Source organism: Vombatus ursinus, unplaced genomic scaffold (assembly GCF_900497805.2).
Source record: "Vombatus ursinus unplaced genomic scaffold, bare-nosed wombat genome assembly UNPS02014779.1, whole genome shotgun sequence".
NCBI classification, from domain to species: domain Eukaryota; kingdom Metazoa; phylum Chordata; class Mammalia; order Diprotodontia; family Vombatidae; genus Vombatus; species Vombatus ursinus.
The window spans coordinates 46,577,099-46,599,093 of record NW_020954557.1 but is presented as its reverse complement, the minus strand read 5'-3'; the positions used below and the strand labels follow the sequence as shown (position 1 = coordinate 46,599,093).

The 21,995-nt window shown below is 37.1% G+C and overlaps 1 protein-coding gene across 1 annotated transcript in view; it reads left to right on the top strand.

Moving 5' to 3' along the window:
* MYO3B (myosin IIIB) overlaps positions 1-21,995 on the top strand; it is a 628,721-nt gene that overhangs the window by 195,665 nt on the left and 411,061 nt on the right. The window contains exon 9 of the mRNA XM_027865702.1: positions 432-590. Coding sequence (XP_027721503.1) covers positions 432-590 — 159 coding nt within the window. The remainder of the gene's footprint in view (positions 1-431; positions 591-21,995) is intronic.

Below are 21,995 nucleotides of genomic sequence, written 5' to 3'. Positions count from 1 at the left end.
AGACCTTCTTTCTGTATTTTGGATTTCCACTCAGGGCCATCACCCCATTCTCTTTGTGATTCAAATCTAGGAGGTAGACTGATCAAACTAGATTCTACCTGAAAACATTTATTTGAAGGAACTTTAATTCACTAATAAAAAAAATTCTGTGTTCTGTTCAGAATATTTTGAATAGTTGAAAATAATGCTAACTGTCAACATAATGTATTTTTTTAAAAAAGCTAAATAGTATTTGTGCTATTTTAGAAAATGAACCCAGATAATAATTTAAATGTTGCCTGTCCTGGATATTAGTTTAAAAAAAAACTGCTATGGAGAAGGAAATATTTAAGTAATATTAAGGAAATAGGACCTTCTTTCCAATACTTGCAATAAGTACACACATCTGGATGTCTAATAATATTCTTTGTTGTTACTGTTTTTTTAACCAGGTGTCTTATTAAGGATTTTGAAAAGCGCCCATCTGTCACCCATCTCCTAGAGCACCCATTTATTAAAGAAACCCATGGTAAGGATTTGACTTTGCAGAAACAGTTGGCTAAGCTTCTTCAAGACCAGAAACCACATCAAGGCTCTGTTGTCAAATCCAGGTAATGTTTTCCTACAGCCCCTCTCTGATTATTCCTAAAACATCCTTTCAAATGTCTTCATTTGCTAGCCTTTATGACTGGTAATTATTATATCTCTGCATTTTCAAGAGCTTTATTTACATTTAGTTAAGTGCTCCAAGCTCTGGGAATGAATGCAGGGCTTTCCATTTGTGCTTTTACAGCTACTTTCATTCAATCAGAGCTGAAATCTCATCTTCTTCTGGTGGCCATTTAACTCTATTTTTATATTTATTCAATGCATAGAAGTATTGCCAGTAAAGGCAACTATAGGAAATAAGTAATTGGTAGGTCTTGTGAAAATCTTTCTTTGGGTGAGTGCTGAATTACAAATATGAATGTACATGGAAAAATAATTTGGGAAAGATTAAAAACTGAAAGGAGCACTTTATCTGTAGTATAGTCAAAGGTTGTTTTCTGCTCAATTAAACATGCCCAAGAGACAATTTAATATTTAAGATAAGTCACATATTCCTTGGTCCCATCCTTTAAAAAATTTTAACCAAGTTTTTCCTTTTTTTTTAAGATAAAGTTTAAAATGAATGTTCATTTCATTTAAGATGGTTCAAAGAGTGTTTGTTGGTTGCTAAGAAATAGTTCTCTGGTTTCTGTCCAGGAGGTGGCAGAATTTCTCTTTTTAAAAAAAAATGAATTTAAATGCAAATGAGGATTCCTTCCTCAACAATCACTTGGTGATGTACAATTTGCTTGGACGCAGATAAGCTTCAGTCCATTTTTATTAAAACAACGCTTGAAATAATGTTGATGAAGAAAATTAAATGTCATGATTCATAAGTCATGGAAATATATGCTTATTCTGTAAGAACTTTCCTGATTATAAGCAGAAAACTCCAAATATTCTATGTGAGACTAGGAATGCTAAGCCAGGGAGAAGTATAGTTTCAGTGTGAATGCATCCTGATGATTTCTCTTTCCCTGCTGCAATAGTAGCAACTTCCTACTATGTACCATTTTGGCCTTCCCTGATTTTTGACCCTCTTTTGTCTTTCATCCTCTCCCTCTCCATTCACCAACTTTCAGTTTTCATTCTTCTAGAGAATTAACCTACCATATAGAGAAACCAGAGAATTTCTACTAGTTTAGTGTCCTAAGAATACCAAATAAGCCCCATTTGGCTTCATTTCTCCACTTCTTACCCCCTCCCCCTTTTTGATTTCCTTGTCTTGTCCAGAAAACTACTTTTAAATAATCCAAGGGCGGATAGCCACTTCCTTCTAGGTTATGTTTTGAAGGCTGGCAGAGAAAATTTCCCAGACTTCCTCGACAAGGTCATTCAACTCTGCTATTTGTCCCTTTCCCTCTCATGCCTGACAGCTGTCTCTTCAGATACAGTCTTTTTCTTTATTATCTCTACAAAAATAGCTACCAGCTTGGCTTCCATTACCTGAGAAAATCTGTCCTTCACTCTCCCTCAATGCATCTAATTCCTATCATAATTCTTGTGCTACTTTGCCAAATCCTGAGTTTTTCTTATTTTCTTTTCTTTCCTCTTACAGAGAAAAGGGAAGCTTGACCATAGACTCAGGAATCTTTGATCCCACTTAGAAAGTCCAAGTTTCTTTGGACAGAGAGATCTTTATTGATATTATTTATAGGGATAGGCATAGGAATAGGGGCTATACCTGTGATTTCATTGATGTAAGGAAGTCCTGGGTAAAGAAACTCTTTCTACCAATAGAGGTTGGTCCCTTCTCTTCACCTTATACACTACCTTAGAGAGTTGTCTCTAGAGCAATGAGAAGTTAAATAATTTGCCCAAGGTCAAATAGTAGGAATGAGTCAGACCAGTACTTGAATTCAGTTCTTCCTGCTGTGGGTCTAGCTTCCTATCATTATGCTGTCTCCCAAGATGATTTACAATACTAGTAGATGGCATTTATACGAAGCTTTAAGGTTTGTAAAGTGCTTTGCATACGTCATCTCATTAGAGTATCACAACTCTTCTAAGTACTGTTAGACCCATTTTACAACTGAAGAAACAGTAAGTGTCAGAGGCAGGATTTGAACCCAAGACTCCAAGTCCAGAATTCTGTCCACTACCTATGAAGTTTACGTACAACACACAGTAGTTTGCAAAATGCTATTATGTACATGATCTTATTTAATTCTCTCTCTCTCTCTCTCTCTCTCTCACACACACACACACACTCTTTGGAATGGACAGGGCTGGTATTGTTAGACCCATTTTACTGGATTAGAAAATTGAGTCGTGGCATGATTAAGTGATTTGTCCAAAGTTACCTTTCTAGGGCATAGTGAAAAAGAGAACTACTGACAGTTTCCATCTGTTGGTATTGACATTGTGGGTTTTGGGGCTTGTTTTCAGTGTATATTTCTAGAATTTCATTTGAATGCCTAACGCCTATTTATTAGTCTAGAGTAACAATTTTTATAATCTTTTTAAGATTATTTTTACAAAGTGGAACGATGCTGTTGCTATGAAAGGTCAAATTTATCTTTCAGTATTCTCACCCAAAGACCTGGTAGCCTTTGTGTATTGAATAGCCCCACTAGTCCTTTAAACTCATAAAAATGATTGGATTAAGAGCTAGAAGGGACCCTAGAGTTACAGGCCAATGTGGGACACTGGAAAGAGCACTTACTTTGGAGTCAGAAGATCCGAGTTTAAATCTTGCCTCTGTCACTACCTGTGTAACCTTGGCAAGTCAGTTGCTCCGTTGGGCCTCAGTTTCCTCATCTGTAAAATGAACTAGACAGTCTTTGTGGTCCCTTCTACCTCAAAATATATGAACTCCCTCATTTTATAGATGAGAAAATTGAAGTTAAGAGAAGTAAAGAGATTTATCCAAGGTCACATAGTAAACCAGTGGCAGAGATAGGTCTGGTGCCCAGGTTTCCTATCTCCCAGATTTATGTTCTTCTGCAGATATCCTGGCTATAATACACCTAAAAGAAATTTATTTACATACACACACATACACACACACACACAAACATACACACACACAACTTTTGGCAGAACTCCTGACCATGAGTCCTAGATCATTGCTTGGTTAGCTCCTTCTGTCTTCTTATCTCTTCTGATCTAATGAAGTTTCCATGTTGTCTTAAATTACCTATCACCATTTACAGCCATTTCTTTGTTTTTGCAAAAGGAAATAGGAACTCCTCCTCAAGCAGCCAATGATTACCTCTTTTTGCACAAAGTGACCCTGGGCAAGTCACTTAACCCAGTTTTCCTCAGTTTTCTCATCTGTAAAATGAGCTTGAGAAGAAGTGGCAAGCAACTCCAGTATCTTTGCCAAGAAAACTCTAAATAGGGTCATGGAGAATCAGACACAACTGAAATGACTGAACAATAACAATTCTATTTGTATTAAACATCCTCCCAAATAAAAGGGATCTTTAAGACTACATTGCACATTATAAGTCCATTATTTAGAGCCCAAGACACTAGGGAGATTTTATTGTTTGTTGTTGTTTAGATTTCTAACCTGAATCTGTTCAGATAATGTAACTATCTGATCAAATAGTATGACCAATTCATCCTAGCGCAGATACCCTTTCAATCTTCTTAGAAGGGAGTTGAGTCTATATTCTAGCCATTCAAGAGCTGAAAAATCACTCTAATTTCTCCTTTGCTTTTAATTAGACCCTGGTAAGTAAGCAGATTACTGGAATCTGGCAAGAATAATACCTAGAAAATTGCTACTAACCCCCACTCCCAATCTAATCCAAAAATGCATTTATTAAGCACCTGCTAAACACATGGCAGCATGTTAAGCACCAGGGCTACAAAGACGAAATGAAGACAAAATCCTTTCTCTCAAAGAATTTTCACTTTATAGAGAAGACACGACTTGAAAAAAGATAAATGTGATAGTAATACCTTAAAGATGGTGAAAGGTACCAACTAGGAAAGAAGTATCAGGAAAATCTTCCTATAGGAGATGGTACCTGAGCTGTACCTTGAAGGAAGTTAGGGACTCTTAAGATACAAAGGTGAGGAAGGAGTGCATTCCATGAATATATGATATCCTGTGCAAAGGTGGAGATAGGAGATGATGTTCTAGTTCCAGGTATAGCACATAGACCAGCCTGACTAGAATAGATAGTATGAAAAGGAGAAATACTGCAAAGTGAACCTAGAAAGGAAATAGAGACTATGAAGGGTTATCCTAGAGATCGTAAGATACCAGGGGTTCTTGAACAGAGGAATGATGTGGTCAGATTCATGCTTTAGGATGATTATTTTCTCAAAAGCAAAGAGAAACTAGAAGTCAAAAGACCTAATAGGAGGCTGTTGATATAATACAGAAGAGAGTTGATGAAGCATGAACTAGGGTGGTAGCTGTATGAGTAGGCAGGAGACAAAGATGCAAAATATGTTATGGAGGTAGAATCAATGACTTGGAAATTGATTGAATGTGGTTGGTGTGGGAGAGGGAAAAGTGGAATATGACTCCAAGTTTATAAATTCAGTTGACTAAAAAGATGGTGGTACCCTCAAAAAAAAAAAAAGAGAAGTTTATAGGAAGGAAGAGTTTAGCGTAGAAGGTAATAAGTTCCATTTCAGACATGTTGAGTTGTAGGTGCCTATAGGACATCCACTTGGACCTATCTGGAGAGCAGTTAGTGATACAGGACTAGAGACTGAGTAGATACATAGATCTAGAAGTCATTTACATAGGGGCCCAGGTGATAATTGAACCCATGGCAGATGATGAGGTTACTAAGAAAAGAGTATGGTGAAAGAAGAAAAGAGAGCCCATGCTAGAGTGCTCTGGGGCACCCATGGTTGGAGTACAAGAAATAGATGACAATTAAGCAAACAATACTGAAAAGGAATTGTCAAACACGTTGGAAGAAAAATAGGAGGTGACAGGGTCATGAAAACCTAAGCAGAAGAAAGTACCTGGGAGGAAGATGAGCCACCAGTGTCAAATGCTGCAGAGAACTCAAGAAGGATGATCCCTTGAGAAAAGGTCATCAGCTTTAGCAATTAAGAGGTCATTGGTAATCTTGGAGAGAATATCTTCAGTAGAGTGGTGGGGTTGGGAAGTCATCATGCAAGAGGTTAAAAAATGAGTGGGAGGAGTAGAGACAGTTTTGTATCTGTGCCTATGTTGTCTTTCCCCCAGGAGAATGTGAGGTCCTTGAGGTCAAAGACCATTTTGCTTTTGTCTCTGAATCTCTTGTGCCTAATACAGGACTTGACACATAGCAAGTGCTTAATAAATACTCTTTGAATTGAAATGAAATTTAATTGTGTGTATATGCTTTTTCTAGTACCTGACATGCCAGATAGAAACCACCTTATAAACCTATCTTTGGGTACACAAATGCCCATAGTCCTCTCACCTCTGTTGATGTAAAGCCTGGGAAGGTCAGTGTTCAGAATTCCAACTCCAACCAGATGGACGTGTGCATGTGTGTGTGTGTGTCTGTGTGTATCTATCTTGATTTTTATCCATTATCTTCCCACATATAGCCCAGTTTACCACTCCTAAAGAAAGAAGTAAAACTGTTTAGAAAGAAATTGATCATGTACTTAATATCATTGACTTATAGGCAGCTACTGAGTCTCTGTCTCAATCTGCTGCTTCCAGGTCATAGGGGAAATAGAATTTACTATCAAATTTTGCTTGGTGAAGATGGAGAACCTTTCCTGATGCTGAATTACATATCCCCCAGAACAAATTTAATGATAAATACATTCAAATTCATAGAATGTCAGTGTATATCTGGCACTTCCACTTGCTCTGGATAAATACATTTTCCTCAATGAACCTGGTAAATCAAGTGGCATTGATCATGTTGAGATGTTCTTGAAATAAACTCTCCAGGCCTAGCATGTGGAAGAGTGCTGTAGTTGGCTTGGCATTTGTTATGCTCCTCATAACATATGGCCTTGAGTTCCCTAATGCTTCTTTGAAAGAGATAAGAGCCCAATGTGTCTAGCCCGAAAGGTTAACCAATTATAGTTTTGAGTTTGAGGATAGTGGATGATTTAAAAGTTCAGAAATGCTTTTGAACCATGCAGTTTCTGAGTTTGGATCCAGTCCTAGAACTATATATTCATTTACCTTTGACCAATTGTTATGTCTCCCCTCCACCCCAAAGAAAGAAAATAATAAAGGATTTCTTGAATTTTGAATGCAAAATAATTTTTATGAGTTATATATAAATGAATCTTACATACATGGGCTAATTTCTTCTTACAATATCCATAAATTTAAAAAGAAATGGTAAATATATCTATTTACATGTATATAAAAATGTGTGTGTATTTATTGCTGCACAAGAGCATAGTTGATAGAAAGCAGGTCCAGGAGCCAGGAGTTCAAGCCTTTCTTCTACTACATACTAAATATATGATCCTGGGCAAATCACCCTCATAGTGCTCTAGATAGCTCTCAAAGACTTTAAGTTACAGTGGAAGTACTGACTTTCATTGATAGAGGGAGTATCCTTATCCAGAGTTCCTTATACAATGGAATTCCAGGTCTAGTCCCTACACCTAAAATACAAATTAGGAAAAAAAAAAGTATATTTGTGAATCGATGAAGTTCTAGGTTTTGAGTGATAGCTCAGGCAATATGACCATTGTTTCCTGTAAGGGCCATTGTAAAACAGGATGAGAAATGTCTTCACTATAGTGAACAAATATGTAGCTAATACAAAAAGGATCGACCACTATTTTTTAGAGCAATTAGTAGTCCATTATTTTTTTTATAAGCTGGGCTTATTTAAAAACTGTACGCATTGTTTATCTAAAAACTACAGGTCCTATTTTGTCATCTCAGTCCTATCCCCATAAGCTCTACCTCCCACAGGAGGCATTTCCTCAGCTGCCACAACCTTCCCCTCTAAGGTCTTTGGCCTTCTCTGTTAAGAGAGGGAGGGTACGACAGCATAAAGAATACTGTATTTGGAGAGAGAGGAAATCAGAGGACTTGCCTTCAAATCCTGGCTTGACTATTTGTTACTTGTGTGATCTTAAGCGAATCACTTAACTCCCTTAGACCTCAGTTTGTCATCTGTAAAATGAGGAAGTTGTAATAGATGACTTCTGATATACTTCCAACTCTATCTTTTTGTTTTCCTCTTTGCCTATGTTTATTTCTTTTTTTTTCATTTATTTGTATTTTATTTTTCCCTAGTTACATGTAAAAAAACAATTTTTAACATTCGTTTTTAAAACTTTGAGTTCCAAATTCTCTCCCTCTCTCTCCACCCTCCCCCCATTAAGAAGGCAAGCAATTTGATATAGGTTACACATGTGTAGTCATGCAAAACATATCCATGATAGTGATGTTGTGAAAGAAAACATAGACAAAAAAATAAAGTTTTTAAAAAGTTTGCTTTGGGCAGCTAGGTGGCACAGTGGATACAGCACTGGCCCTGGAGTCAGGAGGACCTGAGTTTGAATCTGGCCTCAGACATATAATACTCACTAGCTGTGTGACTCTGGGAAAATCACTTTACCCCACTTGCCTCACAAAAAAAGTTTGCTTCAATCTGTATTCAGACACCATCAGTTCTTTCTCTGGGGATGGATAGCATTTTTCATAAGTCCTTCAGAGTTGTTTTGGATCGTTATATTGCTGAGAATAGCTAAGTCATTCACAGCTGATCATCTTACAATATTGCAGTTACTTTGTACACAGTACATTTCACTTTGCATCAGCCCATGTCTTTCCAGGTTTTTCTGAGAGAATCCTGCTCATCATTTCTGATAGTGTTCCATCATAATCACATACCACAATTTATTCAGACATTCCCCAATTGATGAGCATCCCCTCAATTTCTAATTCTTTATCCCCGGAAAAAAGCTGCTATAAATATTTTTGTACACATAGGTCCTTTATCCTTTTGTTTATCTATTTTATTTGTTTGGGATACAGACCTAGTAGTGGTAGTGCTAGGTCAAAGGATATGCATGATTTTATAGCACTTTGGGCATAGTTCCAAATTGCTCTATAAAAATGGTTGAATCAGTTCACTACTATACCAACAGTGTATTAATGCCCCACTTTTCCCATATCCCCTCCAACATTTGTCATTTTTCTTTTCTATCCTATTGGTCAATCTAATAGGTATGAGGCAGTGCCTCAGAATTGTTTTAATTTGCATTTCTCCAATCAGTAGTGAGTTAGAGCATGTTTTCATATAGCCATAGAGAGCTTTGATTACTTCATCTGAAAACTGTTCATATCTTTTGATCATTTATCAGTTGGGGAATGGCTCTCATTTTTATAAATGTGACTCAGTTCTGTACATGTTTGAAAAGATGCCTTTATCAGAGAAACTTGCTTCAAAATTTTTTTACAGTTACTGTTGCCAAATGTATTTTCCTCCATACTATTTCCCCCCACAATTCATTCTATTCTCTCTCCTTTCACCCTGTCCTTCCTCAAAAGTGTTTTGCTTCTGACTATCCCCTCCATTCTATCCCCCCTTCTCTTATCCCATTTTTCCTCCTATTTTCCTGTAGGGTAAGATATATTTCTATATCTAATTGAGTGTATGTATTATTCCCTCTTTGAGCCAATTCTGATGACAGTAAGGTTCACTCACTCCCTCCACCCCTACTTCCCCCATCTTCCCCTCTACTGTACTTTTTCTTGTCTCTTTTATGTGAGATATTTACCCCATTCTACCTCTCCCTTTCCTCCTCCTCCCCCAGTACATTCCTCTCTCACCCTTAATTTTATTTTTTAGATATCATCCCTTCATATTCAACTCACACCTTCTGTCTATATATATATCTATATATAATCCTTCTAACTGCCCTAGTAATGAGAAAGTTCTATGAGTTACAAATATCATCTTCTCATGTAAAAATATAAACAGTTTAACCTTGTTAAGTCCCTTATGATTTCCCTTTCCTGTTAACCTTTTTATGCTTCTCTTGAGTCTTGTATTTGAAAGTCAAATTTTCTATTCAGCTTTGATATTTTCATCAAGAATGCTTGAAAGTCCTCTATTTCATTGAGTGTCTATTTCCTCCCTGGAGGATTATACTCAGTTTTTCTGGGTAGGTAATTCTTCATTGTAATCCGAGCTCCTATGCCCTCCAGAATATCATATTCCAAGCCCTCCAGTCCTTTAAGTTAGAAGCTACTAAATCTTGTGTTTTCTTGACTGTGGCTCCATGATTCTTGAATTGTTTTTTTCTGACTGTTTGCAATATTTTCTCCTGGACCTGAGAGCTCTGGAATTTGCCTATAGTATTCCTATGAATTTTCATTTTGGGATCTCTTTCAGATTTTACCCTCTAATTCTAAAATATCAGGGCAGTTTTCCTTGATAATTTCTTGAAAGATCATGTCTAAGCTCTTTTTTGATTATGGCTTTCAGGTAAATATATATATATATATATACATATATATTATATACACACACACACATATATACATATGCGTATACACACACACACACACACACACACACACACACACACACATATCCTGGATCTATTTTCTAGGTCAGTTGTTTTTTCAGTGAGATATTTCACAATGTCTTCTGTTTTTTCATTCTTTTGGTTTTGTTTTATTGATTCTTGATTTCTCATAAAGTCATTAGCTTCCATTTGCTCAATTCTAATTTTTAAGGAATTTTTCCATCAGTGAGGTTTTGTACCTCCTTTTCCATTTGGCCAATTCTACTTTTAAAGGAGTTTTTTTTTTCCTTCATTGAATTTTGTGCCTCTTTTTCCATTTGGCCAATTCTGCTTTTTTAAGGTATTCTTCTCATTGTCTTTTTGGACCTCTTTTACCATTTGGCCTTATCTGTTTTTTAAGGTGTTATTTTCTTCAGTATTTTTGTGTGTGTGTGTATGTCTCCTTTACCAAGCTGTTGACTCGTTTTTCATGATTTTCTTGCACCACTCTCATTTTTCTTCCCAATTTTTCCTTTACCTCTCTTACTTGATTTTCAAAATCCTTTTTGAACTCTTTCATAGCCTGAGACCAATTCATATTTTTCTTGGAGGCTTTGGATGTAGGAGCTTTGACTTTATTATCTTTTGTGAGTGTATGTTTTAATCTTTCTGGTCACCCTAGTAACTTTCTAAGGTCAGAATTTTTTTCTATCGTTTGTTCATTTTTCCAGCCTATTACTTGACTTTTAACTATTTGTTTAAATAGGGCTCTGCTTCCAGGGTGGAGTGTACACTGTCCCAAGTTTCAGGGGTTTTGTGCAGTTGTTTTCAGAGATACTTCTAGGAACCTGTAGGTTTTCAGTTCTTCCAAGGTGGTATGATCTAAGGAGAGGTGTTACTACTCTCCTGGCCTGTGCTCTGGTCTGTGAGTGACCACAAGTATTCTTTTCTGCCCTGGAACTGTGGGGAGTGTCCCCACTCCAGTACGGCCTCAAGCTCTGGTGTGCCAGTGCTCTTTCTCTCCCTAGGATTGCCACCCAGGACTATGACCCTGATCCGAGCATGGGCAAAGCAACAAAGTCCTGCCTCAGTGATAGCAAAAAGACCCTTGTAATTTCCTTCTGAACAGCTGTTCAACCGCCTTACTGTCTGGGCTGAGCGCTCCAGAAGCAGCTACTGCTGCTGCTGATTCAATGGCTTCCAAGGTCTGCTCCTGGTTTGCTGGGGTCAGGGCTGTGTTGGTGTGGCCTGTGGACTGAGAGGTCTGGAAACCACCGCTGCTGTCAGTGATTCAGTCACCCTGAGGCATGCTCCAAATTTGCTGGGACGTGGTCTGTGATGGCCTGACCTGTGCTGCACTGTGCTCTTCTCTCGCCCTGGTGCAACAGAGCTTTCCTGCATATCTTCTAAGTTGTCTTGGGCTGGGAATTTGTTTCCCTCCATTTTGTCTGGGTTCGGCTGCTCTAAAATTTGTTTAGAGTCACTATGTAAAGGCATTTGGAATGGTTTGGGGGAGAGCTCAGGCGAATCCCTGCCTTCACTCTGCCATCTTGGCTCTGCCTCCTCTAATTCTGCGCTGCCTCCTATTGAAAACCTTTCCTGGTATCCTCCATCGTTAGTGTACTATGCCCCTTCAGATTACATTGTACTTATTATTAACGTATCTGCTTAAACATTGTATCCGAGGGGCAGCTAGGTGGCACATTGGATAGAGCCCCGGCTCCAGAGTCAGGAGGACTTGAGTTCAAACGTGACCTCAGGCACTTGACACTTGCCAGCTGTGTGACCCTGGGCAAGTCAACCCCAATTACCTTGCAAAAAACAAGCAAACAAACAAAAACCAACATTATATCCAGCCCTCGAAAGAAGTGATTGCTCTTTCTCTCGTATCTTCAATTGAATGACTCAGTGAACTGACAATTCTCTTCCCTTGGCCTTTCAGTACTGAAGAGCAACTCTGTCCAACTACAAATGCTCCTAACCTCATGTAGCCTGAGTCCAGCAGGCCTGGGAGGGCAAACAGAGCAAGAACAGGGCCACTGTGTGCTGGGCTCTGGGTGGCGTGGAGCAAAGTAGTTGCTCCCTAAACTGAAAAATCTCACAAGCAGATTCTGCTAGGTTGCCAACTTCAGCTCTGGTTTCAGAAAGCAATTAGCTGTAAGGAACCTGATTGCCTTAAGCTGTCATTTCTGCTAAAAGACAGGTAATAATAACAAGCAAAATTTTGAAAAATAGGTTTAGGTGATTCACACAATTTAATGGGGGTTATGTTCAGATTTCCCAAACCCTTCCCCATGGCTAAATAACAGGTATCATTAATACTAAATAAAATGAAAATCTAATTTGGGCAAAGAAACACCACTTTGGGAGCTGGTTATACAGAACAGGCCTTATTCACATTGGAAATTACACAACTTTCTGATCGAGGCCAGCTATTTGAGCTCTTACAGTTCAGTGATGTCAATGTTTCCATCATTAGTTTGTGGCTGACTCATCAGAAGAAAATACTAAGATTCACAATGCATGGGAAATTAGCCAAGGAGCTGACAGGTATATCAATAGGAGTTTGACTATTAATTGTCTTCTCCTTTTGGTAAACCTTTCTCCCACCTAGCTTTCATCTCAGAAGTTCTCTCTGGTCATTTTTAGTTTGAGGTTGGGATAAGAGCTGGACCAGTGTTTTTGTTGACTTCTCTGATTTTGTTCTGGTGTGGAGCAGCTAGATGATGAAGTGGATAAAGCTGAGACTGGAGTCATGGAGACTTGAATTCAAATCCAACTTTCAACACTTACTCACTGTGTGATCCTGGGCAAGTCACTTAATAACCTCTTTGCCTCAGTTTCTTCTTCTGTAAGACAGGAATAATAATAGCACCTACCTCTTAGGATTCTTGTGAGGATCAGATGAGATAATAATTGTAAAGCACTTAGCACAGTGCTAGCACATAGTAGGTGCTATGTAAATACTAGCTATTATTAATATTATTATTATTTTCTGTATTATCTCCAGCTTCTTAACATCAATGTTATTATTGCTAATTTTAATAGGGATAAGGACTGGGCCTTTGATTTCATTTGTCTAGGGAACCCCCATGTGAGGAAACTTCTACCAATGTTTGTCAGCACCTTTTCTGATCTTTTCTTCTTAGAAAGTTGCTCTAAGGTGTCGAGAGGCTAAGCGATTTGTCCAGGGTCTCACAGCCCATATCTGTCAGAGGTAGTATTTGACCTCAGGTCTCCCTGACCCTGAGACTACCTGTATATCCATTCTGCCATACTACCTCTCTCAGTTTTGGAGGTTGTTAAGTAAATAGAGTGTAGGGCCTGGAGTCAGGAAAACCTCAGATAAGTTTGGCCTCAGATACTTGCAAGCTATGTGACCCTAGGCAAGTCACTTAACCCTGTTTACCTCAGTTTCCTCATCTGGAAAATGAGCTGGAGAAGGAAATGGTAAACCACTCCAGGATCTTTACTAAGAAAACTCCAAATGGGGTAACAAAAAGTCAGACACAACTGAGACGACTCAACAACAACAACAAAAACAGTAACAGCGACCTAGGTAAATAGGATTGAGATAGATGTACTCTAAAACTTTACATCATAAGTATCTACAATTCAAGTTCATAGTGGCAGAGCCATAACTGCAAAAGAGTTAGCATGGGACCAACATAAAGGACTGTGCATTGACTGGTGAATGACACAGATTGTCATTCATCAATACCTTGTGGTTCCTTCTTCATACTCATTTCCCTTCCCCCTCAACCCTTCAGAATGCTCCCCAGACTTCTGTCTTATGATTCCTTCCCAGTCCTCTGGATTTGTTTATCCCTATGCATTCTTTGGCTGGACCTCAGCATGGCATCCCTTTTACACTTTGGGACCAAGCCCTCCTTCTCTCCTATCCCCTGGCCCTCCAACATATAGGATGTTCTCTCCCTTAAGTCTGTTACTTGTCTTTAATCATCAGCATTCTTTGGTTTTCTTTCCATAATGACTGTATTTTTATAATTCATTGTGTTCTCTTGGAGGAGACATTACAATTATCTGGCGTTTATATGCTTTACAGCTTTCAGATTCTTTTACATGTATCATCTTACTGCTGGTGTTTCCTTCTTGTAAAACAAAAACAGAGATGTTTGGGCCAAGAAAGAGAGCAATTCTTATAGGCAAATTTCCCTCATGAGAAGATATTTTGTTTTTTTCTCTTTCAGAAAGTTGAAATCGAGGAAGTCTTTTTCTTTAAATTTCTGAAAGTGTTCCCACAACTAGCCAGAAAAAAAAAATGGCCACTCATGGAATTAGGAGCAAGAACTTGCTCATGTCTGGGCACCAATTCCCATAGGCCATGAGGAACTTCATTGTGTCTCCACTTTCTCAACTAATTATGACCAAGACAATTCGGACAGCACCTAACCTTTTTAAATGAGCACACGGAGTAATGTCATTAGTATCCTTTACCAGAATAGAACTTAGGAAGAAGATTGAGCCATTAACAGAAAAATCTCCTACTTATAATGCTTACACAGTCGCAAACAAATATAATACAAAATAAGACATGGTAAAATGCTTAAAATCAGGGCAGGTAGAGGCTTCATGAAGGAAGCAAGTAGTACCTTAGTACCTTTCTAGTCTTCTGATACCTTACTCTCCAGCACTTACTCTTTGATCCAGTGACGCTGGCCTTCTGGTTGTTCCACTATCAAGACACCTCATCTCTCAGCTCTGGGCATTCTCTTTGGCTATTCCCCCATGGGTGACATGCTCTACTCCAACCATTGACCTTGCTGGCTTCCTTTAAGTTCTAACTAAAATTCTACCTTCCACAGGAAGCCTTTCTCAACACTTCTTAATTCTGGTACCTTCCCTCTGTTAATTATTTCCTATTTATCCTATAATTCGTCTTGTATATATTTGTACATTGTGTCCTTTATTAGACTATAAACTCCTTGAAGTTAGGAACTGTGTTTTTCTTCTTTTGGTATCCCCAGCATTTAGCACAGGTCCTGGCACATAGTAGATACCTAATGAATGTTTATTGATTGATTATCAGTACTGTGTTTCCTTATACTGGGCTTTTGGTCTTTTAAACCTCTCTGAATCTGGGAAGACAGAATCATACCTTCTTTTCTCCCTTCCCCACCCCCCACCAAATTAGCTGGGTTGCAAAAGAAAACACAGACACACACAAAACAAGAAAATTAAACTCCTTTAAAATTAGCCAAATGGAAAAGGAGGTACAAAACTAGCAAGGAGATTACAACAGCATATCACAAAGATCATATGACCAAGTGGGTTTTATACCAGTAATGCAGAGCTGGTTCAATGTTAGGAAAAGAATCCCCTAATTCATAAATGTTCAAAGGATATGAACAGGCAGTTTTCAAATGAAGAAATTAAAGGTATCTATAGTCATATGAAAAAATGCTCTAAATCACTATTGAATAGAGAAATGCAAATCAAAACAACTCTGAGGTACCACATCACACCTATCAGATTGGCTAACATGATAAAACAGGAAAATGATAAATGCTGGAGAAAATGTGGGAAAATTAGAACACTAATGTGTTGGTGGAGTTGTGAACTGATCCCACCATTCTGGAGAGCAATTTGGAACTATGTCCAAAGTGCTATAAAACTGTGCATACCCTTTGACCCAGCAATACCACTTCTAGGTCTGTATCCCAAAGAGATCACACAAATGGGAAACGGACCCACATGTACAAAAATATTTATAGCAGCTCTTTTTCTGGTGGCAAAGGATTGGAAATTGAGGAGATACCCATCAGCTGGGGAATGGCTGAACAAGTTGTAGTATATGAATGTGGTGGAATGCTATTGTGCTGTAAGAAATGATGAGCAGGCAGACTTCAGAAAAACCTGGAAAGACTTATATGAACTGAGGCCGACTAAAGTGAGCAGAACCAGGAAAACATTGTACACAGTTAATAGCCACATTGTGTGATGACTAACTTTGATAGACTTAACTCTTCTTAGCAACACAAGGATCTAAGATAATTCCAAAAGACTCATGATGGAAAATGCTATCCACATCCAGAAAAAGAACTATGGAATCTGAATGCAGATCGAAGCATATTATTTGCTCTATATCTCTTTCTTTTTCGTTTCTTCTTTCTCCTGGTTTCTCTCATTGGTTCTAATTCTTCTTTACACCATGACTAATGTGAAAATAGGTTTAATATGCATATATATGTTGCACCTATATCAATTTACATGCTGTCTTGGGGTGGGGAGGAGGGGAGAGATGGGGGAAAATGTGGAACTCAAAATCTTATGGAATTGAATGCTAAAAACTAAAAATAAATAAACAAATTTATTATGTTTTTTTTAAAATGATATCAGCATAATTGACCATCTCAATAACAAAACCAACAAAAGTCATACGATTATCCTAATAGATGTAGAAAAAGCTTTTGACAAAATGTAATGCCTATTCCTATTAAGAAAATTAGAAAGCATAGGAATAAATAGAGCTTTCCTTAAAATGCTACATAGCATCTATTAAAAAGCATCAGCAAACATTATCTGTAATGGGGGAAAGCTAGAAGCCTTCGCAGTAAGATCAGGGGTAAAGCAAGAATGCCTATTATCACTACTGTTATTCAATATTGGACTACAAATGCTAACTATGGCAGTAAGAGAAGAAAAAGAAATTGATAAAATTAGAATAGACAATGAGGAAACAAAACTTTCACTCTCTACAGATGATATGATGGTATACTAGGAAAATCCTAGAGAACCAACTAAAAAACTAGTTGAAATAATTAACAACATTAGCAAAAGTTTCAGGATGGAAAATCAACCCATGGGGCAGGTAGGTGGCGCAGTGAATAGAGCACCGGCCCTGTATTCAGGAGGACTTGAGTTCAAATCTGGCCTCAGACACATAACACTTACTAGCTCTGTGACCCTGGGCAAGTCACTTAACCCCATTGCCTAGGTAAAAAAAAAAGAAAAGAAAAAGAAATATAGAAAATCAACCCATATAAATCATCAACATTTCTATGTATTACTGTCAAAGTCCAGCAGCAAGAGATGGAAAGAGAAATTCCATTTAAAATAATTGTAGACAATATAAAACACTTGGGAGTTTGCCTGCCAAGACAAACTCAAGAACTATATGAACACAATTACAAAACACTTTTCACACTAATAAAGTCAGATCTGAACAATAAGAAATATATTAATTGCTCATGGGTAGGCCAAGCCAATGTAATAATAATGACAGTTCTACCTAAATTAATTTACTTATTCAGTGCCATACCAATTAAACTACCAAAAATACTTTACAGAGCTAGAAAAAGTAATAGCAAAATTCATCTGAGAAACAAAAATTCAAGAATAAAGTGAATTAATGAAAAAATATGAAAGAAGGTAGCCAAGCAGCACCAGATCTCAAACTGTAGTATAAGGCAGTAATCATCAAAACAAATTGGTATGGGCTAAGAGACAGAGTGATGGATCAGTGGAATAGATTAGATACATGATATACAGTAATTAATGGGCATAGTAGTGTTTGATAAACCCAAAGACCCCAGCTTCTGGGTTGAGAATTCACTATTTAACAAAAACTGCAAGGAAAACTGGAAAACAGTTTAGCAGAAACAAAGTATAGAGAAACACCTCACACCATGTACCAAGATTTAGACATAAAGGGTAATACCATAAGCAAATTAGGGGAACATGGAATAGTCTATGTGTCTGATCTATGGAGAAGGGAAGAGTTTATGGCCAAACAAGAGATAGAGAACATTATTGGATGTAAAGTGGATACTTTTGATTACATTAAATTTTTAAAAAAAAGGTTTATACAAGTAAAACCAAGGCAACCAAGATTATAAGAGAAAGTAGAAAACTGAGGAGAAAATGTTTACAGCAAGTTTCTCTGATAAAGGTCCCATTTCTCAAATATATAGAGGGCTGAGTCAAACTCATTAGAATACAGTTCATTAGCCAGTTGATAAATGGTTAAAGGATATAAACAGGCATTTTTCAGATGAAGAAATCAAAACTATCTATGGTCATATAAAAATTGTTCTAAACCACTATTGATTAGAGAAGTGCAAATTAAAACAACTCTGAGGTACCACCTCATACCTATCAGATTGGCTAATTTGACAGCAAAGGAAAATGACAGATATTTGAGGGGATGTGGGAAAATCAGGACACTAATGTACTGTTGTTAGAGTTGTGAACTGATCCAACCATTCTGGAGAGCAATTTGGAACTATTCCCAAAAGGCTATAAAACTGTGCATACCCTTGGACCCAGCAATTTCACTACTATGTCTATATCACAAAGAGATTTTTTTTTAAAAAAAGAAGTGGGAAAGGACACATTTGTACAAAAATATTTATAGCAGCTCTTTTTGTGGTGGCAAAGAACTAGAAATTGAGGGGATATCCATCAATTGGGGAATGGCTGAACAAGTTATGGTATGTGATTGTGATGGAATACTATTGTGCTGTGAGAAATGATGAGCAAGATGCTTTCAGAAAAACCTGGAAAGCCTTACATGAACTGATGCTGAGTGAAGTGAAGAGAACCAGGATAGCACTGTACACAGTAACAGTAATATTATATGATGATCAACTGTGAATGACTTAGCTATTCTTAGTAGTACAAAGATCCAAAACAATTTTGAAGGACTTATGATGAAAAATTCTATCTACCTCCAGAGAAAGAACTGGAGTGTAGTTACAGATTGAAGCATACTCTTTTTTACTTTATTTTTTCATGTTTCTTTCTCTTTTTTTTTTGGTGTATTTTCTTTCACAACATAACTAATATGGAAATATGTTTTGCATGACTGCACATGTATAACCTAGATCAAATTGCTATCTCAAGGAGGGGAAATGGAAGGATGGAGAAAATTTGGAACTCAAAATTTTAACCAATTAATGTTAAACCATTTTTACATGTAATTAAAATATTTTAAAAAGACTTCTCAGGTTTTTCTTAAACTATCCTGCTCAACATTTCTTATAGCACAGTAGTAGTCCATCACAATCATATATCACAATGTCTTCAGCCTTTCCTCAATTAATGTACATCCTCTCAATTTCTAATTCTTTGCCACCACAAAAAGAGCTGCTACAAATATTTTTGTACAAATAGGTCCTTTCCCTTTTTCTTTGATCTCTCTAGCATATAGTCCTAGCTGTGGTATTGCTGGGTCAAAGGATATGCATAGTTTGATACCTTTTTTTTTTTTTAGCATAGTTCAAAATTGTTCTCCAAAACAAATCAGTTCACAGCTCTATCAACAGTGCGTTAGTATGCTTATTTTTCTCCATCCCCTCTTGCACTTGTCATTTTCCTTTTCTGTTATGTTAACCAATCTGATTCATGTGAGGTGGGTACCTTCTTCTTATTTTAACTTAAAGCCCATGCAGAATGTGCAATGAGGTTTTGAGACTTTCTCCAAAGATTTCATCTTCTGTGCATTCTGTCCTAATACTTCCAACAATGGTGCTGCCAAGTACTGAATTCCTATTCAGATAATATTTCTTAGCATAGTTCATCAATGGACTCGCTAGAGAAGCTGTCATTGTTCTGGGAATCCACTACAGTCTCCTCTTTCCCCTCTCTCCTCTCTAAGGTTTTGGATCCCAACAGGCTTAAAAAAGATCTCTAGCAACACATTTAAGGTGAAGTAAAAAAGGAGGGGTAGAAATCAGGATCTAAAGCAAATATATGTGCTCACTACTTTCAGTTAATGTCTAATTCAGTTCTCTAATGTGAACTTTTCATAACAAGTTGTTTAGAACACATTTTAATTCATATTGATCATGATATCTTTCTGGTCATTAAGATTACTTGAATTCTTTCTATTCACTTGCAGCATAACTGCAGGACATTAGGCTAATAGAGAGCTGGCAAGGAATTTAAAACTTGTGTGACACTATGCTTGAAACATTCTACTAACCTAAATTAAAAACAAAAAACAAAAAAAACAAAAAACTGAGTGAAGATGTCAGCATTTTTTCCCAGTTCACCCAGCATACCTCTTGCACAACAACTTAGAAAACATACCAGGCTATCTGATTGGGAAAGCCAAAAAAAAAAAAAAAGTCACCATAGTTTATTTTCTAGGCTAGGGCAGCTTAGCAAGATAGAAGAGTCTTGGACACTGGAGTGGGGCCTGGCCAGAAGCACTAGTGAAGCAGGAGTGGGAGGTGGGGTAGGGAGCATTCCAGTACCCAGAGATGATAAGAAGGCTGAGAATGAACACAAGATTAGGAAGCACTGGGGCAGAAAGAGATCCCAGAGGATCCCTGAACCAGGGCTAGGAGTAGGAACTGGTGATACCTGGCAGCTCTGCTGCACATTACTCAAGAGAAGTATAAAAGGGGAGGATACATGTAACCTCTCAGAACTTTATCATCACCAGGGGTCTTAGGGGGAGTCTAATTAGACAAAAAGTGTGAGTGTGATTCTATTATGTTGGAATGATCTCAAAAAAAAAAATGGAAGGTGAGAAGAGAAATGATTTCACTTAGAGAGGGGGGAGGGAAAATTATCTCACATAAATGGGTTGTGCAAGGAAAAATATATTTACATACATACATACATACATACATGTGTGTATATGTATGGAAGAGCAGTGTAGGCAAGGAGAGCAGGCCACATTTGAACTTCATTCTCATTTGAACTAGTTCAAGGAGAGAAAAATATACACATATACTCATATGGGTATAGAAATTCATCTTACCCAACAGCGAAATAGGAGTGAAAGAGATTAAGAGAAAGGGAGGGGGAATAAGGGGGAAAATAGATTAAAAGTAGCAGGCATCAGGAGCAAAACATACTCGAGGATGGAACAGGGTAAAAAAGAGAAATACAAGTGTAAGAAAATAGGATGGGGAGAAATACACAGTTAGCAATTTTAAGTGCAAATAGGAATGGGATATATTCCTTCATAAAATGGAAGAGGATAGCAGAATAGATTAGAAACCAGATTCCAACAATGTGTTGTTTACAAGCAATACACTTGAAAGAGAAAGATACACAGAGAATCAAAATAAGGGACTGGAACAGAATCTATTATCCTTCAGCTAAAGTAAAAAAGGCAGGAGCAGAAATCGTGATTTCAGACAAAACAAAAACAAAAATAGACCTAATTAAACAAGATAAACAGGGAAACTACATTTTGTGAAATATACCATAGATGATAAATTAATATGAATACTGAATATGTATGAACTATGTGGCATAGAATCCAAGTTCTTAAAGGAAAAAAATGAATTATAGGAGGAATAGTAAAACTATATTAGTGGGAAACCTCAATTTATCCCTTCTCAGACCTAGATAAATCTAAATAAAATAAACAAAAAAGAAGTTAAGGAGATGAATAGAATTTTAGAAAAGTTAGATATGATAGACCTCTAGAGACTATTGAATGAGAATAGAAAGGTATGTACTTATATCTCAACTGTGCATGGCATCTTCACAAAAGTTGACTAAGTATTAGAAAATACAAATCTCACAGGCACATCAAGGGAGAAAAATTAAATGCTTCTTTTCCTGACCATAATGTATAAAAATTGAGTTCATTAAAGGGCCTTTGAAGCATAGATTAAAATTTAATTGTAAGTTTTCATCCTAAATAATGAGTGGGTCAAAGAACAAATCATAAGCGAACAATAATTTCACTAAAGATAATGACAGCAGTGAGAAGATATACCAAAATTTGTGACATTTAGGCAAGGCAGTACTTAGGATAAAATATATATTGCCAAACATTTACATCAACAAAGAGAGAAAGAACAGATCAATGAATTAGACATGCAACTAAAAAAAAAGCCTAGAAAAACAACAAATTAAAAATCTCCAATTAAACACCAAAACAGAAATCCTGAAAAACAAAGGAGAGATTAACAAAACTAAAAGCAAAAAAAAGATTGAACTAATAAATAAAAGTATGAGCTGGTTTTTTGAAAAAAAAAAAGCATTAGCTAATTTGATGAAAAAGAAAAAAATTATCAGTATAAAAATGAAAA